We start from the raw sequence: 27,449 nt of genomic DNA, 5'->3' as shown, positions 1-27,449 counted from the left end.
AATATATTTCAAAAGTCTAACAGGCAGCACCATTAACTTCCCCAACTGTCCTCCCACTACACTATTGCTTTATTCTTTCTTTGGAGGTGCAACCATCTCAGATATCTATTGTAGATATTAACTCTGGTTTTCACAGTCCTTCAATATTTTGAAATTGCTTACTGAGCTATTCTATTTTAGTCTGTGGGATGTTAGAGAGAAGAGAGACAACCTAAACCTATCATACGTAATTTTAACATCTCCTCAAGGTCCTCTTGTGATTCAAATGATGCACTATGGTAACAGATCAGATTGGATCTAGCAATCCTCTTTGGGAATCTATCCCACAGAAATAATAGTACCAATAGTTGCAGATAAATGCACAAACATGTTATTAAAGCATTGCTTGTCCCAGCAACAAACTGCAAAAAATAACTTGAAAATATCTACATGTCCATCATTATAGGACTAATGAAATAAATCTGCTGTTATATATCATACAGAAAGTTAAAATCAGGATCAGGTCTATATCTATTAGTCTAAGCACAGTCATGTACTTTATAATTAAGAGAAACTAATTAAAATGAAGTAAAATACCCAAAGAACATTGTGAAGCTATGGACAAATTCCTTAACTTCTCACACCATAAATAACCTTCTTTTAAGATGATAATAATGTCTGATATTCCTTCAACCCAAGAGTATGAAATGAAAGATAGTGTTTTGGGAATGTTTTGTAATCTACAAGTGTTATACAGGTAAATAGTTCAAACTGCCTCTTTATTACTATGAAGTTCAAAGTTATTTAAGTTTAAATGAGTGATAATTAAGTGGTCAGTGACTAAAGAATAGTTACAGGAAACGAATCAAATCATTAGAATAAATTCCTATTGTGGTTTTGAAACTTCTCTGTCATCATTTAAAAATGAGATAGTGGCACTTTCCTTGTAAGAACAATGATGATAATACCTGTACCCCACTTGCGGACCACATCGATAGCTAGTATGCATTAGACAGCATGTTAGCATTTTCAGCACCACTGGGTCCCTTTCCTATTCCTATCTTGAAATGAAACCTTTAGACCACTAAGTGAAACCAATTATTTAAGCTCCCTTTTATCCTTTAAGCAATAAAAGGCCCCTTCCTCTGGCTCAGCCTGAAGCTGCACTTCCTGTCTTCTTCTTGCCATTGAGTGCAGCCATATACTGATAAACGTTGGTCAGTGGAAAGCAGGGGAAGTGATATGTGCAGTTTCCCTTAGCTAATTGTTTGAATTTCTTTTCTACTTTAATATCCTTCACAGCCAAGAGTGTGAATGTTATGATGTAATCAACTTCTGATCATAAAAGTCACACCTCAGCGATTGATAGTCCCAAAAGAATGAATCTGCAAGTGTGGATCATCTTGTGGGGCAATGTCTCCTTCAAACCTGGACATATAGCCCACCTTTGATCACATTTGATGAAAAAATAAACTTGTACTTTTTGTGAGTTGATGCAATTTGAAGTCTCATGATTATTGCATTATGGTGTGTATTCTAAATTAATACATCCACCTCCATGAATAAATTAAAAACATACATGTACATAAGAGAACTTGTACTGTAACATCCTGTAACTCAGTGGTATGCCAAATTTTCTGATCAAGGAGATTATGGGCCCACAAAGGAAAGTGATTGACGATGTAGACTGTACCTAAGGAGAGTCACCTGAAGAGAAAACATTCTCTCAGGCTTTCACAGAGAGCAAATAGATCGAGCAATGGCTGTGACTCATCCACATGGCTGACACTGGCAAAGGATCTACAAACTATGGTACAGGGTTTCAAGGTAAATCCTGAGGGGATTTGACTGACTTTGTCAGATACAAAGGTTAAATTTTTTGTTATATAGGTCTTGCTTTATCTTGGTCTTAACCATCCAGCAGAAAAGTATAAACACGAGGTATGAAAAGTAAAGCCATATTAATATGCTGAGCAGTAAAATGCTCAAGTCAACAACTTCTGACATTGCAAGTCATGCGGATAACCCACTACTGTTCTAGACTGCTAGACTATATTGGATTACTTTGCTGAATTCATGCACCTATAATACATGAATGGCAGTGGAATACCCTTCTCTGAACAAAAAGGGGGATATAAATGAAGGACCATTTTGTAGTGAAAAAAATGTATCTGTATGTACAAAACAGTTAGTATAGGTACACAGATACTTTCTCTTAGTTCAATGAGAGGAAAGTTTTGAACTAATATTGTTTAGACAAGATATCATGTCTGCATTTTGTACTATGAATAATTACTACAAAGACAACAATATGCAACATATTAATTATTGTAAATGTCCTACTGACCTGTTTTGGAACTCTCATTGCTACTTCTTTCTCAATAAAATTAATATAAAAAACATAGATGTGACATAAAAATGGAAATACATTCTTAATACAATATATTTTGTATATATGCCTTGGAATAGCTACATTCAAAGATGTAAACAATAAGGGAAATGCTAGTCATCCTTATCATGAGATAATATTAGTAGAGATAACATTCCAAAATAAATTATAGGTTTCAAATGATGTTACCAAATGAGGCTGATAATCTAATTTCCTATGAAGAAAATAATTTCCTGTGCTATGACAGAGGATGACCTAGTAATAAAATATAGAAAATATACCTCCTTTCTTGAACCCTACAACGTATCATGGCACATGCTATCTCTGGAACTTGAAAAGAACTTGACTAGAACTTTAAATAAATAAGGAATCATATTGTGATATTAAATTAGAAATATGTAATAAAATGTGAAAGTAGGCTTTTGAGGGTACTATTGGAGTAAAACCAAAAAACAACAAACCATCCCAAAATAATGTTAGTATGTAATTTTTATAGCATAGAACTTTCTCATTATGCTAAAGTAGTTAGAAATATTACAAACATAAAGCCTTACAATGCCAGGAAATATTCCCAAACATTTATTTTTTTTTCAAATTCAAGTTGATCAGTGCATTTTATTTATGTATAGCAATTTAGTAATATGTGGTTTTTAGACTATTAACACATATTTCTAAAGGCTTTCTATGGCTTCTCAATGACCACAGTTCTACCTTCTACCAAGAAATACACAGTTAAAATGTTACAATTTGTTGAGAAGATATTAAGTAAATTACAAAATAATATAAAAAACACATATGTATTCAGTATTAGCTCCCCTCTCCTTAATAAGCCTCCTAATAATTACTTGGCTTTTGTCCTAACATATTATATTTCAGTATCACTTTACATTAAATCACCACTATACAATTGCATTTTATAGTTTATGGAATCCAGAAGAACTTTTAAAAATCATTCCAAATGTTGGGCAGAACTTTTAAAAATCATTCCAAATGTTGGGTAGTTGTTACCCAGTTTCATTCCATTTATTCAGTATGTCTAGTGTCACTAGCCCTTGCTCAACTAAATTATTTGTACTCCCCCAAATTACTATAACTCAAAGTATTTCCCAAATTCTTGAAATGTTTCATTGGGATATATCTTTCAAGATACCTGTAATAAAGAACCAGATCTTTCCCCTTGTCTATGTGGAGCCTATCTTCTTTAAAAAAAAAAAGTTTCTGGGGAAAGGGGAAGAAATACAAATGACATATCAACTATAACCTCTATTTTGTTATTGTTAGAGTCAACAGGTAAAATTAATGTCCACCTACCCTAAACGGTTCTCAATAACCATTCTCACTTTTAGTCTTCATGTCATGCATTGAGGACCAAGAAAAACAGTTTAGAAACCAATTCTGGCTCCTGATCACACTTGGGCATTTTTGTAACCATAGTACTGCTCTTGTAGAGAACAATTGGTAACAATAAAGTAATATATGGCAATATTACTTGATTGTTATCTCTGTCATTTCAAGTATACATATAATTTACATATAATTTTTGTTCTTTTTTTTCAGAACCAGGGATTGACTCAGGCCCTTTCATTTGCCAGGCAAGCACTTACTCTACTGAGCCATCTCCCTGGCCCCTATAAGTATACATATAATTTGTATTCCAAAGGTTTTGTTTGTTTGTTTTACCAGGGATTGAACTCAGGACCTTGTGCTTGCCAGGCAGGCACTTATGCTACTGAGTTAACTCTCAAAGTATTTTTTAAATTCTAAATATTGTAATTCTAATTCTAAATTTCTCAGGTGCAGGGGCTGGAGTTCGATCCCTCTGACTGCTGTGTTGGCCCCATCCCTGGGGCACACTGAGACGGCAGTTGAGACTGGTCATGGTGGCATGCACCTCTAATCCCAGCTCTTGGGAGGCTGTAAACAGGCGAATCATTAAGAGTCTGATCTAGCAGTGAGAACTTGAACACCCTGTAGACCCTTCCTTAAAATACAAAAAATAAATAAATTTCTCTAACTCACCTATTTAAACCACTTATAGGTTTCTATTATTCTGTTGTTTAATTCTGTAACACTAATCATAAATTAATTTTGTATCAATTAAAAAATTCAAAATATATTCAACATTTAGAAAAAAGTTTTTAAATATTTTTAGAATTACTAAACAGAACTTAAAATTTACTTATTTTATAATAATAAAACATAACCTTACCCTTTTCTTGGCTACCACAGCAGCTTTGGTATCTGCTTTGGATTTATCTGTAAGTGAATAAAATATGGCTGGTTCATAAAAGTACCTATGGTCCTTTTCACAATAACACAGTTATATAACTATTTTTTATATACTTTGTTCTAGCAGTTCCTTTACTTGAAATGCCAATTAATTCACCTTTCCAGAGGTCAGTCAAGCGAAGTAACTCAAAAGTGATAATACCGGGAATTCACACACATCAGCTACTTAATAAATCTCATTCCTTAAATTTATTGATTGAATATACTTCCTCAGGTTAGCATCAACTATATCTGACTTCTAGGTTGTGATCAGCTTCTGGTTTTGGATTATAGAGGATCAGGACTTAAATCCCAGCTATCTTCACTGACATATTTACTATGTGCTAGACATGGGCTAAGAACATTATATAAACAACGTATCATTTAATATACATGATGTCTTTGCAAGGGTCATCCTCATTTAACAGCTGAAGAATGGAGACAAGATAAAATAGCTTGACTGAGGTCCTGTAGCCACATCAAACTCACCTGATTACAAGCTCCTAATCCTTACATGTGTTTGCTGCGTTTATTTGGGACAACTGATGTAGGAACAGTGCCTCACATAAGATATAAGGACTTAAGAACGAGGACTATCAGAACTTCTCTCATACTACTAGCACACTTACAAACAGAAAGAATAATTAGTGAGTGATTTGTGGAAAATTATGTCCAGATATTGTTCTGCATGCAAAACATACATTTTGGCAAAATTACTAACATACAGTCTAAAACCTGGAAGAGTTGACTATCCTAGGCATACTTACTTATCCTAAGCCACAGAAATTTCCTCCTCATATTATGGATATTTCAAAAGGTAAAGTATGTCCCATATCCATCTGCACACTTAAGATGGTTTTTCTGCCTAGAAGAAACTTTCTCTTTTCTGGTGAATCAACAAGACAATCCACCATTACAAAAGATTCCTCTAACTAGGAGAAATCCCCAGTTCTTTTGGCTAACACATAGTTACGACAGGCCACAGAAATTTCCTCCTCATATTATGGATATTTTAAAATGTCTAAATGAAAGTACTTCTGTAAAACTAGAATATTTCACACGGCAAGGATAAAATTTTATATTCAGTAGGTGTTCAATATCATTTATAATTTGTAATAAATGTGCATTGATTTTTATCTAAACACATACATGAATTTGAAATACACACTCTTACTGACCAAATTAATGTAATACATTAAAGTATATCAAGCATTACTTAGTATAAAGCTATTATACTAGATGATGTAAGATATAAAACTGTCTGTGTTCTCAGATCTTCATTTTCTTTATTAATCAACAAGGGGTAATAATTATTATCTTATTGTTTTATTGGGAAATTTAAGTAATACAACTCGTGTAAATAAAGTTACTAAAATGATAGATAAATAATTAGTAATTCCCATTTAACTAATAAAGACTTTCTGAGGTATGTGGATGTGAGGGGAGTGCTAACCTTTGGAACACTAGGAAAATTGTTTACTGCTTCTAATAGTCACTTTCCTGTCATGAGAACAAAATATGCTAGATGCACAACTTTAAAAAGAGAGGCTTATTAGGCTAGCATTTTCAGTGGGCTGAGAAAATGGTTGGCTGGCTGGCTGGAGGCATAAATAGCATGTTGAAAGGGCTTGGTAGTCAGGTGTCCACCCCAATGTAGCCAACAAGCTCAGAGAAGGGGAGCTGGGTAGGAGAGAGGCACAAAGGCAAACCTGGGGAAATTGGTCTTTTCCAGCATTTGTAGCCATAGATTCAACAAATGCATCCAATCACTGATGAGTACAGTGCCCCTCCTGCCCCAATAACCTTCCACAAGCCCCAACTCTGAGCACAGGGGACTTTTGAGGGACACATTTTATCTAAACCATAACAATGATGATACATTTCACTCCTTTAAAGGTTATATTATTATATTTAATTATTTTAATTAATCAGTAATAAGGTAGCAAAATCTTTCAGGATAACTGAAAAAATAAAACTACTGAAATTCTATAATGTATGCTTCATTATAAATGAGACTTGTGAGATCTTATTGTAATTAGAAAATAAAACAAATTGTTTCTATGAAAAAGGTATTTTTTCAAGACTTTTAGTGAGAATAAAATCCTTATAAATAACTAAAGATGAATTTGCAAAAGCCTCGAAAAGTAAAAAAAAAAAAAAGTGTCCTTTGGCAGATAGTAAATTAATAGAAACAGAATTAAGGTAGTTATGCCTCATGACCCAGAATAATATATATTTTTATTTACAGTCATGTAAGAGAGAAATACAAAAAAATAAAAACAAAATTAAGCCCTTTGGCAGATAGTAAATTAATAGAAACAGAATGGATACTTGTTGCATTTCAACTGAAAATATTTTTATGAAAAATTTGCAGTATGGAGATGAATTGAAAACAAAAATATTAAGCTATTTTTCAAGAAACTTTTTATAAACAATAGTTATGGAATCAGGCTGGTGAGATAGCTCAGTGGACTAAAGTGCCTGCTTTGGCAAGCGCAGGGACCAGGGTTCGATCCCCATTCCTGCATGCTGCACCAGCCCCATCCCTGGGGCATGCTGAGCTGGTGACTGAGTCCAGGCGTGGTGGCACATGACTGTAATCCCAGCTCTGGGGAGGCTGAAAACAGGAGGATCACTATGAGTCAGAGCTTCCTAGTGAGGCACTATACCAAATAAATAAATTCTTTTTAGAAGTTATGGAATCATCACCCAATAAATGGAGAGTACAGGAGAGAGTATCAACTACAAATGTTTTCCAAATGAAAGGAATATTCTGATGTAATACTCAAAATATTAAGATTGGGGCCAGGGAGATAGCTCAGTAGAATAAGTGCTTGCCTGGCAAGCGCAAGGGCCTGAGTTTGATCCCTGGTTCCACCAAAAAAATATATTATGATCACTATGCTCTATTAATAACAGCAGCTCAATGGTCACCTTCAGCAATATTCACCACTAAGAATCTAAAAGCTGAATTTTCCCTATTAGGAAAGGTTTAATCTCCTAACCTCATAAATCACTCCATGTCAGCACCCTCACCACTACAGGTGAAAAAGTTAACAGAAAATGCAGATTTTGATAACAAAAAGAATCTTTATTTCTCCTCTGAGTTACACACAAGTCATATTTTTAAGTACAAATGAAGAGCAGCAGGTAGCAATTGAAATTTTCTAAATGAGTAGTGGTACGCCTCATGACCCAGAATAATATATATTTTTATTTACAGTCATGTAAGAGAGAAACACAAATATTAACATAACTCAGTGGCTTCTTTCCTTTAATAAGATTTTTAAAGCTTATCCATTTATGCTCTCTGAAAAACTTCATTAACTTGTTCTTTAAATATAACAAATGAAAACACTTCCTTAAAATAGTTGAAAGCAGTCTAGTGTGGAGTGAGAGGAGATTAGAATTTGTCACTTAATCCCAACATATGAAAAGCTAAATAGACTAAAAAGTGGAGAAGTTTTTAGATCTTTTAGAGAAGTGACGTCATGGGATAAATGTTTGTCCCCAAATTTGGAGAAAGGCAAAAACAATCACAATTTATATGATCAACTCATGCACAAAAACCTACTGAGAAAATTATAAAGTGTTTGCAAAAGGGACAGTGTAGCCAAGTCTCATAGCCAACTCCAGGGAAACCCATTCACAGGTCAGTTAGAAGGCTGTGAACTACCAGACAGGCTTTCAGACTGAAAACAGGAGAACAATCTATCATGCTTTGCCTAGCATAAGGGAAAATATACCCTAGCAGCATTCTTGATGAGGTCTGACCTCACATGAAATTATTTTATCATAGTCTATTTTAAAGATAATAAAAAACAAAAAGTATATAAAATCTCAAAACAAGATAATAGGAAATTAACAATGGTTATTATATTGCATATTTTTATCTTCAAAGTAGTTGCTAAGATTACCAGCTATAGGCATGTAAGATTGAAATTAGCAGTACAATTATCATTGTACTACTAATATAGTGGCTACTTATATACATTCCTTCCTTCTTTTCGCCTTTTCCCAATCCCAGTTGTTCTTTCCCTTTTCCTCCTTTTCCTATTGTTTCTCCTTTCCCTTTTCTCAATTGTTTATTTCTTGTGTTCAGTTTCTTTGCATTTTACTATATCTATTATATGTTTAATATTTTATTTATCCTCTCAGGTTCTTACACCAGGGAGACATACTGACATTTACACATGTGGGTCTGATTTATTTTACTTAAGACTATAGCTGCTAGGAGCTGCGGAGATGGCTCAGTAGAATAGGCACTTCCCAGGCAAGCTCAAGGGCCTGAGTTCAATGCACGGTTCTGCAAAAAAAAAAGAAAAAAGAAAAAAGAAAAGAAAAAGAAAAAAAAAGTATTGCCTCTAGTTGCATCCATTTACATATAAAAGCCTCAAATTTGTCTTTCTTTATAGCTCAGAAATACTCCATTGTATATAAATATCACATCTTTTTTATCCATTCCTCAAGTGAAGGACATTTGGGTTGTTTCCAAAATGCAGCTATGACAAATTGTGCTGCTATAAACATGGGTCCACAATATCACTGTGATATGACATTTTCAGCTCTTTTGGCAAAACATCTAGGAGATTTTTGGATTGAATGGGACTTCTAATCCTAGTTTTCTGAGGAAATCTCCACACTCATTTTCACAGTGGTAGTACCAGTGTACACTCCCAGAAATAGTGGAGAAGTATTCCTTTTTCCCCACAGCACCACCAGCATTTGTTATTGATTGATTTCTTGATTATAGCCAATCTTCTGGGGTGATATGAAATTTCGGTATGGATTTAATTTTCATTTCTCTGATGACCAATGATGTTGAACATTTTTTATATATTTATTTGCCATTGGCATTTTCTTCATCTGAGAAGTATGTACTCATTTAAGATGTCCATTTTTAGATTGGATTTGAATTTTGGTGTCTTCTTTTTAATTATTTATATATCCCAGATAGAAGTACTTTGTCTATGTGACAGTTAGATAAATTTTTCCACATTTTGTGGGTTTTCTTTTTACTCTGATTTCATTTGATGTGCAAAGATTTTTTATAAGATGAGACCCTATTTGTTGATTCATTGAAGTATGTCCCATGCAGTTTGATTTTTGTTCAAGAACTCTCTGCCTCCCCATATGTCTTCAAGATTTCTACCTACTTTCTCTTCCAGGAGACTGTGTTTCTGTTTTAATATTGAGATCTTTCATCCATTTTGACTTTATTTAGTGCACGATGTATTGAGGTGCTTTTCAGAACCTAACTGACTGAAGGAAACAAAATACCTTATTCTAGCCCTGCTTTTCTGTAAAAGGGTGGGAGGAAAAAATAGGAATACAAATAACATGCTTCTAAAGTTCAGTTTAGAACTGAGATCAAACTATAGGAATATACAATGTCTCCCCACACTTCCTGTAATTGCTTTGACATTATATTACTAAAAGTTTATAATTGTAACTTCTGTTGCCCAAAACATCATGTAGAACTTCCCAAAAAATATATAAGGCAAATTAAAAGTCAAAAATAAAGAAAGATAAAATTTAGAGAAACATCAGACTTGGATCCAGGTATGATAGATGTGGTAAAATTATCAGGTTGTTAATTCATTTTGGGTTTTTTTATATTTTATTTATTTTGAAGAGCACAAACAAAAACAATAACAAATAGCAAAAACAAAGAGAGAAACAGTGACACACAACAATATATTTGGTACAGAATTTCAAAACAAGAATAGAAAATTAACAATGGTTGTTGTATTACTTATTTTTATCATCAAATCTGTTACTCAAATTAACAGATAGGTATGCAAGATTGGTTAAATAATTAAACTTTAGCATTTGCTTTCAATAAACCTTAACTTTTTTCTTGTCCTTTTTTTACTTTTTTAAGAATTTATTTTAAAGAGAGTATAGCAATAATGGATAAGACATTAGAAACAGTATATATTTAGAAGAACAAGATGAGAGGTATTCAACCATAATTTTTGTATTGTATATTGTTGTCTTCGATATAGTTGCTCAGATTACAGGTATTAGTGTATAGTGTAATGTGAAAACTTTAAATATTAACTGCTAATTTCAAAAATCTAATGGACACAAGGTCCTGAGTTCAATCTCTGGTAACAAACCAAACACAAAACTGATGGAAATTAGTAGTACAACTATCTCAGCACTATTGTACATAAAGTTCAATGATCTTTGGTCCTTCCTTCCCCCTCCCCTTTCCTCCTTTCCTTCATCCTCATTGTTTATTCTTTATGTTCAATCTCTTTCCATTTTACTATATCTATCATACCTGTCAGATTTTATTTATTCTTTCAGCTTCTTACACTAGGGAGACAATATGATATTTAACCTTGTGGGTCTGATTTACTTCACTTAAGAGTATAGCCTCTAGTTGCATCCATTTACATATAAAAGCCTCAAATGTGTCTTTCTTTATAGCTGAGTAATACTCCAGCGCATGAAAATACCACATCTTTTTTATCCATTCCTCAAATGAAGGACATGTAGGTTGTTTCCAAGATATAACTATGACAAATTGTGCTGCTATAAACATGAGTGCACTTTATCACTATGGTACGGTGTTTTCAACTCTTTTAGAAAAATAAACAGAAGAGGAATAGCTGGGTTGACTGGGACTTCTAATTTTTTGAGGAGTCTCCACACTGATTTCCATAGTGGTTGTACCAATCTACATTCCCACCAACAGAGAAGTTTTCCTCTTTCCCCACAGCATTTCCCAGCATTTGTTATTATCTGATTTCTTTATGACAACCATTATTTCTGCATTGAGATGGTATTGCAGTGGTTCTAATTTGCATTCCTGAATGACAAGTGTTGTGGACATTTTTTCATTTATTTCTATGCCATGTGTATTTCTTCTTTTGAGAAGTGTGTATTCATTTCAGATGTTCATTTTTGTAGTGAGTCTTTGGTTTTGGGGACCTGAATTTTTTTTTAAGTTCTTTATATATTCTATATAGAAGTACTTTGAGTAATTGTTGTCTAAGAATTTTTCTCCAATTTTTAAATTGTCTTTTCACACTGTTGGTGATTTCTTTTGATGTCCAGAATTTCTCAATTAGGTAAGATCTCAGTTATCAATTCTTTGCAGTATTCGCCCATGCAGTTAGGCGTTTGTTCATTAACTGTCTACCTACTCCTGTGTTTTGAAGATTTCCATCAGATTTCTTTTCCAGGAGATTTAGTGTTTTTGTTTTAATGTTTAGATATTTAATCTATTTTGACTTTAGTTTAGCACATGTATTGTATTATATTTGTATTGTATATTTTTGTCTTTGATATAGTTGCTCAGATTACAGATATTAGTGTATAGGGTTATCTAATGTGAAAACTTTAAATATTAACTGCTCCTTTCAAAGCACAGTTAATAGCAGTGGAGAGCCAGTTTTTATAGCACCATTTGTTAATGAAGTTACCCTTCCAGTGAACATGTTTAGCCCATTTTTCAAAGATAAGGTGGCCGAGTGTGTTTGTAGCTGTATCTGCATCTTCTAATCTGTTCCATGGATCCTCAGGTCTGGCTTTATGCCAGTACCATCCTGATTTTATCACAGTAGCATTGTAGTGTAATTTCAAGTCAGGAATTGTAATGCCTCCTGCCTTTGTTTTGTTGGCTAGGATTGCCTTTGCTATTCTATGTCTTTCCTGGTTCCAAATAAATTTTAGGAATGTTTTCTCTAAATCTGTGAAGTATGTTGATGGTATTTTGATAGGTATTGCATTAAATCTATATAACAGTTTTGGAAGTATGGCCTTTTTCACAATGTTGGTTCTTCCTATCCAGGAGCAAGGAATATTTTTCTATTTTCTGAAATCCTCTTTGATCTCTGTTTTCTAATTTTCATTGTATAGATATTTTGCTTCCTTTGGTAGATTAATTCCTAAGTATTTAATTTTTTGGATGTTACTGTGAAGAATACTGTTTCTCTAATTTCTCTCTTAGTGAGTTTGCTATCTGTGTAGAAGAATGCTATTGATTTTTGGGTATTGACTTTGCAACCTGTCATGTTACTGAATCCTTTTTATTATTTTCTAGGGGCTTCTTGATGGAGTTTTTGGGTCTTCCATGTAAAGTATCATGTCATCTACAAATAATGATAGTTTAACTTCTTCCTTACCTAGTCTTACTCCTTTTATTTCCCTCTCTTGTCTAATGACTCTGCTTAATGATTCAAGTATTATATTGAATAGGAGTGTTGGTAGTAGACAACCTTATACCTGATTTCAGAGTAAAAGCTTTCAATTTTTCTCCATTTAGAATGATGTTGGCCGTTGGTTTATCATAGATAGATTTTATGAGATTGAGGTATAGGCATGTATTATAATTTCCTGGAGGGCTTTGATCATTAATGAGTGTTAGACTTTTCAAAAGCTTTTTCATTTTACTGAGATGATCATGTGATTTTTTGTTTTGGCTCTATTGAGATGGTGTATTACACTTATAGATTTGCATGTGTTGAACCATTAATTTTCCCACATTGTGAGTTTAAAATAACTATAATCATGTGCTAAAAACTCTAATGTTACAGACAACATAAAAAGTTGTGTAACTTAAGGATATGGATGGAACTTCTAATACATAATAAAAAACCTAAAGGAACAAAAGCATTGTAACAACAATAAAAAACAATGAACAATAGCTTTGAAGAGCTCATTAGTAAACTCAACACATCTAAGGAAAGAATCTCTGCACTTGAGAACATACTCAAAAGAGACTAACAAAACTGAAAAACAAAGAAACAATGAGAGAAGAATAGGAATAGTGTTTATTCATGGTGTAACTTCATTTGCTAATAAGCAAGTGAAGTTACAAGAATATTTGAAAAGACAGAAGGGTGGAATTAGAAATATTTTGTTATAAGGTACTTTTATTACTCATGAAGGTATTAATTATTTATTAGTAAATGTGCATTAAATGGCAAAGCATAGTGCAAATTCAAAGTCAACCACCAAAAATGTTTGTTAAAATATAATTAATATACAAAAGGGAAGAAAAGATACACCATAGTAACATTAATGTTTAAAAAAAGGGTTAGCAGTATTAATTTCAGAATTAGTAGACTTCAGATTGAGGAAAGTTAGGAAAAAAGAAAGTAATAAATAATTATTTAAAAAGTCAGTACATCAAAGAGCATAACAATTCAGTTGTTTTTAGGTGTACACACTAAAAACATAGAGGTAAAACTTATTAGAGTACAGGGAGAAATAAATGAACCCAATACTATAGCTGAACAGTCCAACAACACTCTAAAAGAAATGGAAAAATTCAGAAGGCAAAAAGTGTGTGAGAACATAGGCGAACTCAATTACACCCCCAATCAGCTGGATATATTTTATAGTCATAGTTAGTTTCATCTAACAATAGTAAAATATACATTCTTCTCAAGTTTATATGGGATAGTCACCCAAATTCACCATACTCTGTATCAAAAAGCATATTTATAAGAATAGAAGTCATATAACATTGATTCTCAAACCAAAATTGATTAAATTAGAAACCAGTAACAGAAAGTAAGTGAAAAATCCAAAAACACTTCTAATTATACCATGAGTTCAAAAAGAGACCTCAAGTTTTGCTTTATCTTGGTCTTAACAATCCAGCAGAAAAGTACAAAATCGAAGAACAAAAAGCAAAGCCATATTAATATCCTGATCTGTAAAAGGCTCAAGTCAACAACTTCTGACACTACCAGTCTTGCAGATAATACAGTAGTATTATAGACTACTGAACGTGTTGGATTTCTCTGCTGAATTCATGCACCTGCAGTATATGAATGGCAATCGAAAACATATCTCTGACAGGAATAAACACGAAGGGAGATATAAATGAAGAACCATTTTGTACTTGAAAAAATATATATATACACAAAATAGCACAAAAATAGAGCTATTTTCTCTTAGTTCCATGAGAAGAATATTTTTGAACTAATAGTGTTTAGACAAGATATCATTTCTGTATCTTTTTTTCCCATAATTTTATTGAGAAACAAATAGCAATGAGACAGTTTCAAACCAAATCGGTAGGACAGTTTCAATGATTAACACATTGCATACATTATTCCTAATGGTTAATGCTGTACAAGATGTGGACATGATATCCTATTTACAAACACTATTATAACAAATCCCTCTATTCATTAAGAGAATGTAACTATATATCTATCTTAATCATTTTGAATACGCAGATACAAAATGGACATTCATCTGTATCCCCTTTTTCTGTTAAGTTCCATTATTTGAATATTATAAGTGTGTTAACTCAACAAAACATTCTAAAAGAGTCCAGTAGTCCATAAGAGTATTGGGTCTTCGGCTTCACTGGCAATGTCAGAAATTGTTGACCTGTGCTCCCTACAGCTCAGCATAACAGCATGGCTTTGCTTTATATACTTTGTTTTTGTACTTTTCTGCTGGATGGTTAAGACCAAGGTAAAACAGGACCTATGCAACAAGAGTTGTAGCTTTTGGGTCTGATAAGGTCAGTGAAATCCCCTCAGGATTTATGCTGAGATCCTGTACCTCAGATTGTAGGTCCTTTGTCAGTGTCAGCCATGTGGATGAGTCACGGCCATTGCTTGGCCAATGTGCTTTCTGTGAAAGCCTGAGAGAATGTTTTCGTTCCATGTGACTCTGCTTTGGCACACTCTACATCATTGATCACTTTCCTCTTTGGCCCCATAATCTCCTTGATCAGAAAATTTGGGACATTACTGAGTTACGTGACGTTACAGTACAAGTTCTCATATGTCCTGAGTCTTAATTGGCCTTGGAAGGCTAGGGTCAAAATGTTGGCTTTCCTTGAGGCCCTTCTTTTTCTCTAATTTTGATCTGTAAACTTAGGTTGTTAACCCTCCAGAAGACAAACTTATTGTTATTACCATACAACCTAGGCTGTTAAGCTTAACCTCATTATCTGTCTGAATATCAAACATCTTAGGCATAACATGGAACAGGTGTTTTTCATCAAGTATTGATATGTTGAACCTTAAGTCCTTACAGAATATGATGAAAAAACATTTAAAAATTAGAATATATTTTAAAAAATAGTCATAAAGTATTATATAATTCTTATGTTTACATATAAGTCCATATATCTAACCATATATAACCTTGAAGCAGGACAACATTTCTTTTCCTGTCTTCTGCCTTCATTCATGACCCCCTTCTTTTTGAACAATCATCTACCCAAGATACAGCACAGCAGCAACTGGCATGTCATGACAAGCAGCCCATATTCAGAAGACCAGAATGACAGGCACTCCAAGCATGAAACTACTATTACAGATTACCATCTTCAGTGCAGTTACTTAGTTCACAGGTATCAGTATATATAGTTAGTCAGGATCATGTCTGCATCTTCTACAAGGAATAACTACTACAAAGATAACAATATGCAATGTATTAATTATTGTAAATGTACTACCAACCTGTTTTGAAATCATCTCATTGTTACTTCTTTCTCAATAAATTTATAAAAATATAAAAAGAGACCTCAATAGAATTAAAATTTTCCAGGCTAAATAAAAATGCAAATACAGTGTATCAAAATGTGTGGGATTTAGGAACTGCTTAGGGTTATACAGTTTTAGAAAGCAGTAAGTGCTAAAATCAGTAATTCAGGTTTCCACCATAGAAACTAGATAAAGACAAGCCAATGAAATCTAAAGTAAACATAAGTTAACAAGTGATCAGTTCTAGCAGAAAGCAGCTAAATTGAAAACAGACAATGAATAAAGAAAAAATCAATAAAACTACAAGCTACTTCTTTGACAATCACTATAATTGGTTAGACTCTGGTGAAGCTTAGTACAAAACATAAGAGAGAGAGACAAAGTGGAAGAAATAAGAGTAGAGAATGAAATTATTAGGGAGAAAATGAATAAAGGAAAAAAAGCAAAAAGAAAGCAAATTATTCATATAAATAAAACAAGACATCATTGTTGATCCCTAAGTCATTAAAAAAGTAAGACAAAATAATATTATGAATAACTCTAATAATAATATAATAATAATATGAATAGCTCTGTACCAATAACTTTGATAACACAGATGAAATGGACCAATTTTTTGACACATTTACTCTACTCAAACTCTCCTAAGAAACAAACAAACAATCTGAATTAGAGCATATATCAGTTAAAGTAATTAAATCAATATAATCTACAAAAACAAAAAGCACTATGCTCAAATAAGTTTGTTATTGGAGTCTACTAAGCATTTAAGAAAGTATTTAAAAATTCTATGCAAATTCTTCCAGAAGATAGAAATATTTCCTGAAACAGTCAATGAGGCTAACATCTCCATAATATCAAAAACTGGCCAAAGACGAAGTACATTAACATATCAATAGACATACAAAAAGCACTGATAAAAATCTAACATCTATTCATGATAAAAACTCTCATCAAATTAGGAAAAGTTTGGAACTTAATCAGCTCTATGAAGAACATCTAAAAATAAATTAAAGATAGCTTTCTTTCTTTCTTTCTCTTTCTTTCTTTCTTTCTTTCTTTCTTTCTTTCTTTCTTTCTTTCTTTCTTTCTTTCTTTCTTTCTTATTACCAGGGATCAAACTCAGGACTTTATGCTTGCCAGGCAGGTGCTTATGCCATTGAGCTATCTCTCTGGCCTGATAGCATCATATTTAATGGTAATAAACTAAGAAGTTTTCTTGCTAAAATCCAAAACTATTGAAGTCTGTTCCCTGTATTCACTTATTTTAACATTGTGGTGGAATTCCTAGTCAATGCAGTAAGTCAAGAAAAAAGATAAAGGTATAAAGTTTTAGAAGGAAGAAATAAAGTGTTTGTTCACAAATGGCATTATAATACATGGAGAAAATCTGGAAGAACTGACAAAAAGAACAACAACAACAAAAAATTACTTAGAACTATCCTTGATTATCAGGTACAAAGTTAATATGAAAAAGTCAATAGCTTTCCTATACAACAGAAATGAACTACTGAAATTTGAAAATACATGATTATTTATGTTAGCACCCCAAGTAAAATACTTAGCCATAAATGTAACAAACTTTATACACAAAGATCTAAATAAAAATGTAAAATTATGATGAAGTAAGTTATAAAGATAATAAAAATGGAGACATTTATGTTAATGAATAGACTCATTATGATGCTAATTATTTTTAACTGAAATCTAGAGATTTGGTACAATCTTAATCAAAACTTCACAATTCTTTAGATAAAAAACAGATTCCAAAATCTGTATGGAGGGGGAAAAAAAAAAAACAGAGGAACTAATTCAATTTTGAAGGATAATAAAGTTGGAGAACTGACCATAACCAACATTAAGACTTATTATAAAACTAAAGTAATCAAAAGAGTGTGGGAAGATCCAGTCCTAGCCCAGACCACATGAGTATGTGGGAGACCTTCCTACTACTCTGTGCCTGTGGGACCTTCTGGTCCTAGCCCAGGCACGGCGTGGGTGAGACCCTCTTCTACTCCACTGGGACCATCCATTACTCGGCAGCACTCCCGACACAACCAGCACAGTAAGAATCTCTGCCGCATTCTAGTGACCCCCAGATCCGCCCTGGACGAGGCCCTGTGAGTATGTGGGAGAGCTTCCTCATACTCTACTCCAATTTGTCTCCTCCAGACTCAGCTCAGGCCTGGCATAGAGGCATGGAGTGAAACCATGCAGCTGCAATCCCTGCAGAGAGAGTAGGGGACAAAGCCACTCAGCTAGTCCAGAAGCAGAACATATTGCCAGAGGGGCACAACAAGATTTACTCCCAAGGGCACCAGCAGGAAGGAGCTGAGCACAGCAGCCAGACACAAGCCAGGCACATCTGGATAACTTAAAACTTTGTAGATCTGCACCTGAATCTCAGTAGGTGCTAAGGTTATAACTGCATCAAAACTCTCCGACAAAGGTCAGAAGACAGAGCTACACAAAATCACAATGATAAGGAGCAAAATGCAATCTCAGAACCCAAGTCCACCCATAACAAGTGCAGAGAACACTAACACAGAACAAATTGGGAATCATACACCTGAAATCAATGAATCAACAGCTTCTGAAATAAAGAAACAACTTCAGAAAGATATAGAGGAACTCAGATTGGAAATGAAAAAAAAATCCCTGAATTAATAGCATCTGCAGTAAACAATCAAATGCAGAAACACAGGGAGGAAACCCAATGCCCACCCAGAACAAGGGCAGAGGACACTAGCTCACCTCAAATGTAGGAATTAATAGCATCGATAGTAAAAAAGCAACAGCAGAAAGTTATAGAGGAACTCAGAGCAGAATTCTTTTCTACTAGCTCAGAGGACACTAGCTCACCTCAAATGTATGAATTAATAGCATCGATAGTAAAAAAAGCAACAGCAGAAAGTTATAGAGGAACTCAGAGCGGAATTCTTTTCTACTAGCTCAGCTCAAACATATGGATTAATAGTGTCAATAGTAAATAAGCAACAGCAGAAAATTATAGAGGAACTCAGAGTGGAATTCTTTTCTGAAAAAAAAAAAGAATGCTTGGAACTGATAGCATCTGAAGTAAAGAATCAACTACAGAAACATTGGGAGGAAACCCAATCTGAAGAAAACACTGCAGTAAAAGAATTAATAATTGTTTCTAAAGAACACATTGATAAAAAATAGAGGAGAATAGAAAAATGATGAATTCCTTGAATGAGCAATACAGGAAAGAAATAGATTGCATGAAGCAGAGTCAAAGAGATATAGAAGAACTTAAAATCTCAGTTACAAGATTGAAAAACTGTTTAAGTGAAAGTGAAGACAGACGTTCAGATCTTGAAGATGCTGGAGCAGCTAGTGAAAAGGCAAGAAAAGATCTATTAAAAACTACTATAGCATGCAGGAAAAAAATAATTCATCATTTGCAAGACAATGAAAATGATGTGAGACTAATAGGTATCAATGAGAAAGAAGGAGTCAATACAAATGACATTAAAAAAATATGGGCAGAAGTAATAGCAGAAAACTTCCCAAAGATAAAGAAACAATCTGACATTCATGTAACTGAAGTATACAGAATGCCAAGAAACCTCAATTCAATTAAAAAGACACCAAGACATATAATAGGCAAGATCCCAGAAATTCAGGAATAAAATAATATACTAAACGCCACTAGAGAAAAGAAGCAGATCACATTCAAAGTAAAACCCATCAGAATTACGGCCAATTTCTCTTCACAAACCATGAGGGCAAGAAGAGCATGGAGCAGAGTACTTCAAGTCCTCTATGAAAACAAATTCCAGCCAAGACTACTATACCCTGCAAAACTCTCTTTCAAGTTTGATGGAGAAGTGAAATTCTTCCATGACAAACAACAACTAAAGAATTTCATGATGACAAAGCCAACCCTACACAGGGTAGTGAAAGATGTTCTAGCAAGGGACCAAAATGATCAGAACTCCACAAATGAGATCAAAAGCAACCAACTAAATAGCGTAAACAATTAAACACAGGAGAAAAAGGACTAAATGACAATAGGTAAATAACATGTCAATAGTAAGTCAATACATTTCAATTCTAACCAGCAATATAAATGAACTCAATCACCTAATTAAGAGAAACAGAATGGCACAGTGGCTTAGAAAACAAAATCCAACAATACAGTTTATACAAGAAACACATTTAACTCATAAAGACATTCATAGGCTGAAAGTCAAAGGATGGAAAACAATACTACATGCCCCAGCAACTCAGAAAAAAGCAGCAGTAGCAATCCTATTCTCAGACAGTCTCAACTTCAAACCAACATTGATCAAGTGAAATAAGGAAGGCCACTATATACTACTTATGGGAAAAATTCAAGAGGAAGCAGTAACACTCATAAATCTGTATGTAACAAACATGGGAACACCAAACTAATATATATTACCACAATCTTAACAGGAGACCTTAACATTCCCATATCCCGAAAAGATAGGTCAACCAGACAAAAACTTAGCAAAGAAATAACAGAACTGAACCAGAGCTTGAAACAAATGGCCATGGTGGACATATACAGAGTGTTCCACCCAAACACAGCTGAATACACACTTTTCTCAGCTACACATGGGTCATTTTCTAAAATAGACCACATACTGGTCCATAGGTCATGCTTAAGTATATGCAAGAAAACAGAAATTATCCCATGCACATTATCTGACCACAGTGCAATGAAACTGGAAATAAATGACAAAAGAAACCAGAAAAAAACTTTCAATACATGGAAATTAAATGACACCCTACTCAGCAACCAATGGGTCACAGATGAAATTAAACAAGAAATTCAACAATATCTACAATTCAATGAAAATTCAAGCACAACTTATCGTAATTTATGGGATACGATGAAAGCAGTTCTCAGAGGGAAATTCATAGCTGTGAACTCACACATTAGGAAAACAGAATGGGAACAAATCAACACCCTAGTTCTACACTTTCAACAACTAGAAAAGGAAGAGTAAACGAAACAACAGAGTCCAAAGATGGAAAGAAATCATAAAGATCAGAGCAAAAAGTAATTCAATTGAGATGAAGAAAACAGTTGAAAGAATTAACAAAACAAAAAGCTGGTTCTTTGAAAGATTAAATAAAATCGATAACCCCCTAGCTAACCTCATCAAAAAGAGGAAACAAAAAATTCAAATACAAGCAATAGCAAGTGAAAAGCGTGTGATTACCACAGACCTAGTGGAAATTCACAAGATTATCAATAGCTACTTTGAGAATCATTTCACTCACAGAATAGAACACACAGAAGAAATGGACAGATTCATAAAAAGCTACAAAATACCAAAGCTGAATCGACAAGATATAGCCACTCTCAATAGCCCAATAACAGCCAATGAAATACGAGATGTAATAAAAACCTACCTACAAAGAAAAGTCCAGGCCTACATGGATTCACAGATGAATTCTACAAGAAATTTACAGAAGATGTAGTTCCTATACTCCTGATCTTCTTCAATGAAGTTGAAAAGGAAGTTATCCTCCCAAAATCATTCCTGGAGGCAAGTATTATACTGATACCAAAAGGGGGGGAAGATGAAACTAAGAAGGAGAACTACAGGTCAATCTTCCTCAAGAACATAGATGAAAAAATCCTCAATAAAATCCTAAAACATGGAACACAGCAAATCATCAAGAAGATCATATAACATGACCAGGTTGGATTCATCCCATGGGATGCAAGGATGGTTCAACATTCGAAAATCCATAAATGTAATACACTATATCAAGAGAGTGAAAACCATAAAACACATAATCATCTCAATTGATGCAGAAAAGGCTTTTGACAAAGTCCAACACTCATTCATGTTCAAAGTCTTAGAGAAAATTGGAATGGAGGGCCTCTACTTCAATATGGTAAAACCCTTTCATGAAAATCCAATGGCTAACATAATTCTAAATGGGGAAAAACTGAAATCTTTTACTCTTAGATCTGATACAAGAAAAGGATGTCCTCTATCACCACTCTTATTCAATATAGTTCTGGAATCATTGTCTAATAGCTAGAGCCATTAGACAAGAGAAAGAAATAAAGGAAAAAGAATAGGTAAAGAAGTTAAATTATCATTATTTGCAGATGACATGATACTTTACTTGGAAGATCTAAAAAACTCCGTCAAGAAGCAACTAGAATTAATACAGAAATTCAGTAGTATATCAGGATACAAAGTCAATACCCAGAAGTCCATAGCATTTCTCTACACAGGTAACAAACACACTGAGAGGGAAATTATAGAAATAATACCTGTTACAATATCACCGAGGAAAAGGAAATACCTTGGAATTAACCTAATTAAAGAAGTCAAAGATTTTTTCAAGTAAGATTAAAGTACTCTTAAAAAGAGAACGTAGAGCATTTCAGAAAAAGGAAACATTTCATGCTCCTGGATAGGAAGAAGCAACATTGGGAAGATGGCAATACTCCCAAAATTGCTGTATAGATTTAATGCAATCCCTATCAAACTACCACAAACATACCTCACAGAGGTAGAGAAGTCATTCGTAAAATTTATTTGGATCCAGAAAACACCTAGAATAGGAAAGGCAATGATGAGCAATAAACACAAAGCAGAAGGCATTACAATTGCTGACTTGAAATTATACTAAAAGACTACTGTGATAAAATCAGCATGGTACTGGCAATGAAATACACCTGAGGATCAATGGAATAGATTAGAAGACGTTGAAGACTCTACAAACACACTCAGCACCTTATCTTTGACAAAGGGGCCCTACATACACACTGGAAGAAACACAGCCTCTTTAACAAATGGTGCTCTCTTTGTTAAAACTGGCTCTATACATGCTGAAAACTCAAACTTGACCCAGGTCTATCACCATGCACTAAGCTAAATGAATTAAAGATCTAAACATTAAAACAGAAACACTAAATCTCCTGGAAGAGAAAGTAGGAGGAACTATTAAAGACGTCAGTGTAGGCAAAGAGTTCATGAACAAAAATCAAATCTCACGGGAAACACTTGAAAGAATTAACAACTGGGACCTGCTCTTACTGAGAAGTTTTTGCATGACAAAAGAAATTACCAACAAAGTGCAAAGACAAACCACAAATCTGGAAAAAATAATGACAAATAAGTACTCAGAGGTCTTCTTTCTAGAATTTATAAAGAACTAAAAAACACTAGGGCCCCAAAATTTAAAGACCCAATCAAGAAATGGGCATCCAAGATGAACATACACTTCTCAGAGGATGAAATTAAAGAAGCAAATAAATATATGAAAAAAATGCTCCACATTACTAGCCATCAGTGAAATGCAAATTAAAACAATATTGAGATATCATCTCACCCCAGAAAGAATGACCATCATAAAGATATCACCCAACAACAAATGTTGGAGAGGCTGTGGGGAAAAAGGAACCCTTCACTGCTGGTGGGAATGTAGACCGGTGCAACTGTTATGTAAATCAGTGTGGAGATTCCTTAGAAAAGTTGGACTGGAAATCCCATTTAATCTAGCTATTCCTCTATTGTAAATTTTCCAGGAGGATCTGAAAACATCATATCATAGTGATATATGTGTGTCTATGTTTATAGCAGCACAATTTGTGATAGTCAAATCTTGGAAACAAGCAAGATGCCCATCACCTGAGGAATGGATGAAAAAGTTGTGGTATTTTTACACAATGGAGTATTACTCAGCGATAAAGAAAACTAAACTTGAAACCTTCATATTTAAGTGGATGTCACTTGAAGATATACTCATAAGTGAAATATACCAGACCCACATGTATAAATATCATATAGCTTCCCTAGTATAAGAACTCAAAAGAAGAAATACGAATTGAGGGCCGGGGAGATGGCTCAGTAGGATAAGCGCTTGACTGGCAAACGCAAGGATCTGAGTTCAATCCCTGGTTCCGCAAAAAAAAGAAAAAAAAATGTGTTTGTAAATAGGATCACAAGTCCGCATCTTGTACAGCAATTAACCACTAAGAAGAATATATGCAGTGTATTATTTGTTGAAACTGTACTTCTGATTTGATTTGAAACTGTCTCATTGCTGTTTATCAATAAAACTTTGAAAAAAAATACGAATTGAAAGCTATAATACAACTAAAAGGAAAGCAAGAACTTGAGGACTAAATAATTAAGAGAGGGAAAGGAGAAGAGCTAGGAAACATGACAAGGGCATGCCATACAGTTATATATAGAAAATGGGCAAGGCAATGATCCTGAGAATCTTTAGCAGATTTTTGAATCTAGCAGTTAATTGGAAAGATTCTCACCCTGACTAACTATATATACAGACACCTGTGAACTAAGCAACTGCACTGAAGATGGCAATTTGTAATGGTAGGTTCATGCTTGGAGTGCCTGTTATTGTGGTCTTCTGATTATGGGCTGCTTGTCATGACATGCCAGTTACTGCCATCCTGTCTCTAGGGTAGATGATTGTTCAAAAAGAAGGGGGTGGTGAATGAAGGCAGGAGACAGGAAAAGGAATGTTGTGGGACTATCCTGCTACAAGGTTGTATATGACTAGATCTCTGAACTTATGTGTAAACATAAGAATTATATAATTCTTTGTGCTTGTTTTTAAAATATATTCTAATTTTTTAAATGTTTTTTCACCCTATTCTGTAGGGACTTAAAGTTCAACATGTCAATACTTGATGAAAAATACCTGTTTCATGTTATGCCTGAGATGTTTGATATTCAGACAGATAGTGAGGTTAAGCTTAACAGCCTAGGTTGTATGGTAATACAATAAGCTTGTCTTCTGGAGGGTTAATCACCTATGTTTGCAGACCAAAATTAGAGAAAAAGGAGGGCCACAAGGAAAGCGAACATTTTGGCCCTAACCTTCCAAAGTCAATTAAGTCTCAGGACATATAAGAACTTGTACTGTAACATCATGTAACTCAGTAGTGTCCCAAATTTTCTGATCAAGGAGATTATGAGGCCAAAGAGGAATGTGATTGATGATGTAGAGTGTGCCTAAGGAGAGTCACATGGAGAGAAAACATTCTCTCAGGCTTTCACAGAGAACACATTGGCCAAACAATGGCCATGACTCATCCACATGGCTGACACTGATGAAGGATCTACAATCTGAGGTACAGGATCTCAGGATAAATCCTGAGGGGATTTCACTGACCTTATCAGACCCAAAAGCTTCAACTCTTGTTGCATAGTTCTTGCTTCATCTTGGTCTTGACCATCCAGCAGAAAAGTATAAAAATGAAGCATAAGAAGTAAAGCCACGCTGTTATGTTGAGCTGTAGGGGACTTAGGTCAACAATTTCTGACACTGTCAGTCAAGCAGAAGACCCAATACTATTATGGACTACTGGACTCTTTTAGAATATTTTGCAGATTTAACACACCTATAATCTTCAAATGATGGAACTAAACAAAAAAGGGGATACAGATGAATGTCCATTTTGTATCTGTGTAATCAAAATGGTTAGGATAGAAAAATAGTTACATTCTTTTAATGAATAGAGGGATTTTTTCTAATGATGTTTGTAAATATGGTATCACATCTGTATCTTGTACAGCAAATAACCGCTAGGAAGAGTGTATGCAGTGTGTTAATTATTGAAACTGTTCTACCAATTTGATTTGAAACTGTCTCATTACTATTTGTCTCTCACTAACATTATGAAAAAAAGTCAAAACAGTGTGGTACTGCTGAAAGAATAGCCAAATAGATCAATGGGACAGATTAGAAAGCCCAGAAATCGACCCATGTAAATGTAGCCAACAAATTTTTGACAAAGGAGCAATGTAGCAAAAATACAATCATTTCAAGAAATAATTCCAGAAAAAATTGGACATTCACACTCACAAACACACACACACAAGCACACAACCTAGACAAAAATCTTACAGCCTTTATGAAAACAAACGGATAATACTCAGAATATTGTCCAAACATGAAGTGCAGAACTATAAAACTTGTAGAAGGTAGCTGCTATAATTTTGGTCTGTATTGTCTCTGTGTTAGAGAATTTGTTTTCAGGATTTATCCTCACCTTCTGGAAGGCTGTAGATCTATTAGGAGAAGGGACCTTGTGCAAGGTCTTCAGGGAATTGGGGACACAACTTCAAAGTGGACTGGAGGCGTTAGCCCTTTTCTTTTGCTGCTGGTCATGAGGTAAGCAGTTTTACTCTCCCATGTATTCCCTGCCACTGCCATTCAAATGCTTAAATGCAATAGATTAGAGACTCTAAAATGAATTAACCTTTTCTACTTATAAGTTAATTACCTCAGCTATTTTGTAATTGTGACAGTAAACTGAGTATTACAACAACACAGAAAATCTGGATGCCTGTGAACACAACAATGATATTTTAAATACAACAAATGGTTTCTTCATGAAAGACATGGTATACTGAATTTCATTAAAAATAAATATATCTCTCCTGCAAAGGCACTATCAAAAAAATAAAAAGACACACTATTGATTGTGAGCAATACTTGCAAAACACACATTTTATTCAGGACTTGTATTCAAAACATGTAAAGAACAATTAAATCTCTACAATAAAAAAGTGAACAACCAATTCAAAAATGGGTAAAAGATAAAACTGACATTTCACCAGAAAAAATATCGAGGTGGAAATTAAGCAAATGAAAGGATATTCAACACGACATACTATTAGAAAATTACAAGTTAAAACAACATGAAAGAAATGGGCTGTAGATAAGTATTTTTACAAATAACGTAAAACTGTGAAAGTACACTATAGGTGACATAGGTCACACCCTATAGTTTTAACAATAGAATTTTATTGAATATTCCTATATAATGAAAAGTTTTCAAGTCCCAGTAGATGAATTAATAAGTTGAGGTAATAGCTAAAACAACAAAAACAGAGCATCTAATGTGGGCTGAACTTTGAATTTTGTTATAATCAGATTAAATTCTATTTACATATCATTTAATGTCCCTGCATATTTCAATAATGAAAGAGTTAAATACAATGGTATACCAGATTCATGAGGTAGAAGAAAAAATATGGGCTAAAGTTGAAAATATGTGTTATTTTCAACTTGTAAGAAATTGTTAGGTGAGGAAATCCTCACAGTTGATGGGATGAAAGAAATGTTATCCTTAAGCCATCATCTGTGTGAATCATCTGATAGTTGCTAATTATTTTGAACCCAGGAAGAACACCGAGGTATATCCACCGCCTGATTGCGTGCCTGCGTCCCTGCGTCCCTGCCTGCCTGCCTGCCTGCCTGCCTGCCTGCCTGCCTGCCTGCCTGCCTGCCTTCCTTCCTTCCTTCCTTCCTTCCTTCCTTCCTTCCTTCCTTCCTTCCTTCCT

The 27,449-nt window shown here is 34.1% G+C and overlaps 1 protein-coding gene across 1 annotated transcript in view; it reads right to left on the bottom strand.

Moving 5' to 3' along the window:
• Zcwpw2 (zinc finger CW-type and PWWP domain containing 2) overlaps positions 1 to 27,449 on the bottom strand; it is a 250,227-nt gene that overhangs the window by 80,781 nt on the left and 141,997 nt on the right. The window contains exon 5 of the mRNA XM_004634224.2: positions 4,578 to 4,624. Coding sequence (XP_004634281.1) covers positions 4,578 to 4,624 — 47 coding nt within the window. The remainder of the gene's footprint in view (positions 1 to 4,577; positions 4,625 to 27,449) is intronic.

Source organism: Octodon degus, unplaced genomic scaffold (assembly GCF_000260255.1).
Source record: "Octodon degus isolate 3935 unplaced genomic scaffold, OctDeg1.0 scaffold00059, whole genome shotgun sequence".
Taxonomy (NCBI): domain Eukaryota; kingdom Metazoa; phylum Chordata; class Mammalia; order Rodentia; family Octodontidae; genus Octodon; species Octodon degus.
This window is presented reverse-complemented; position numbering and strand designations above follow the sequence as displayed.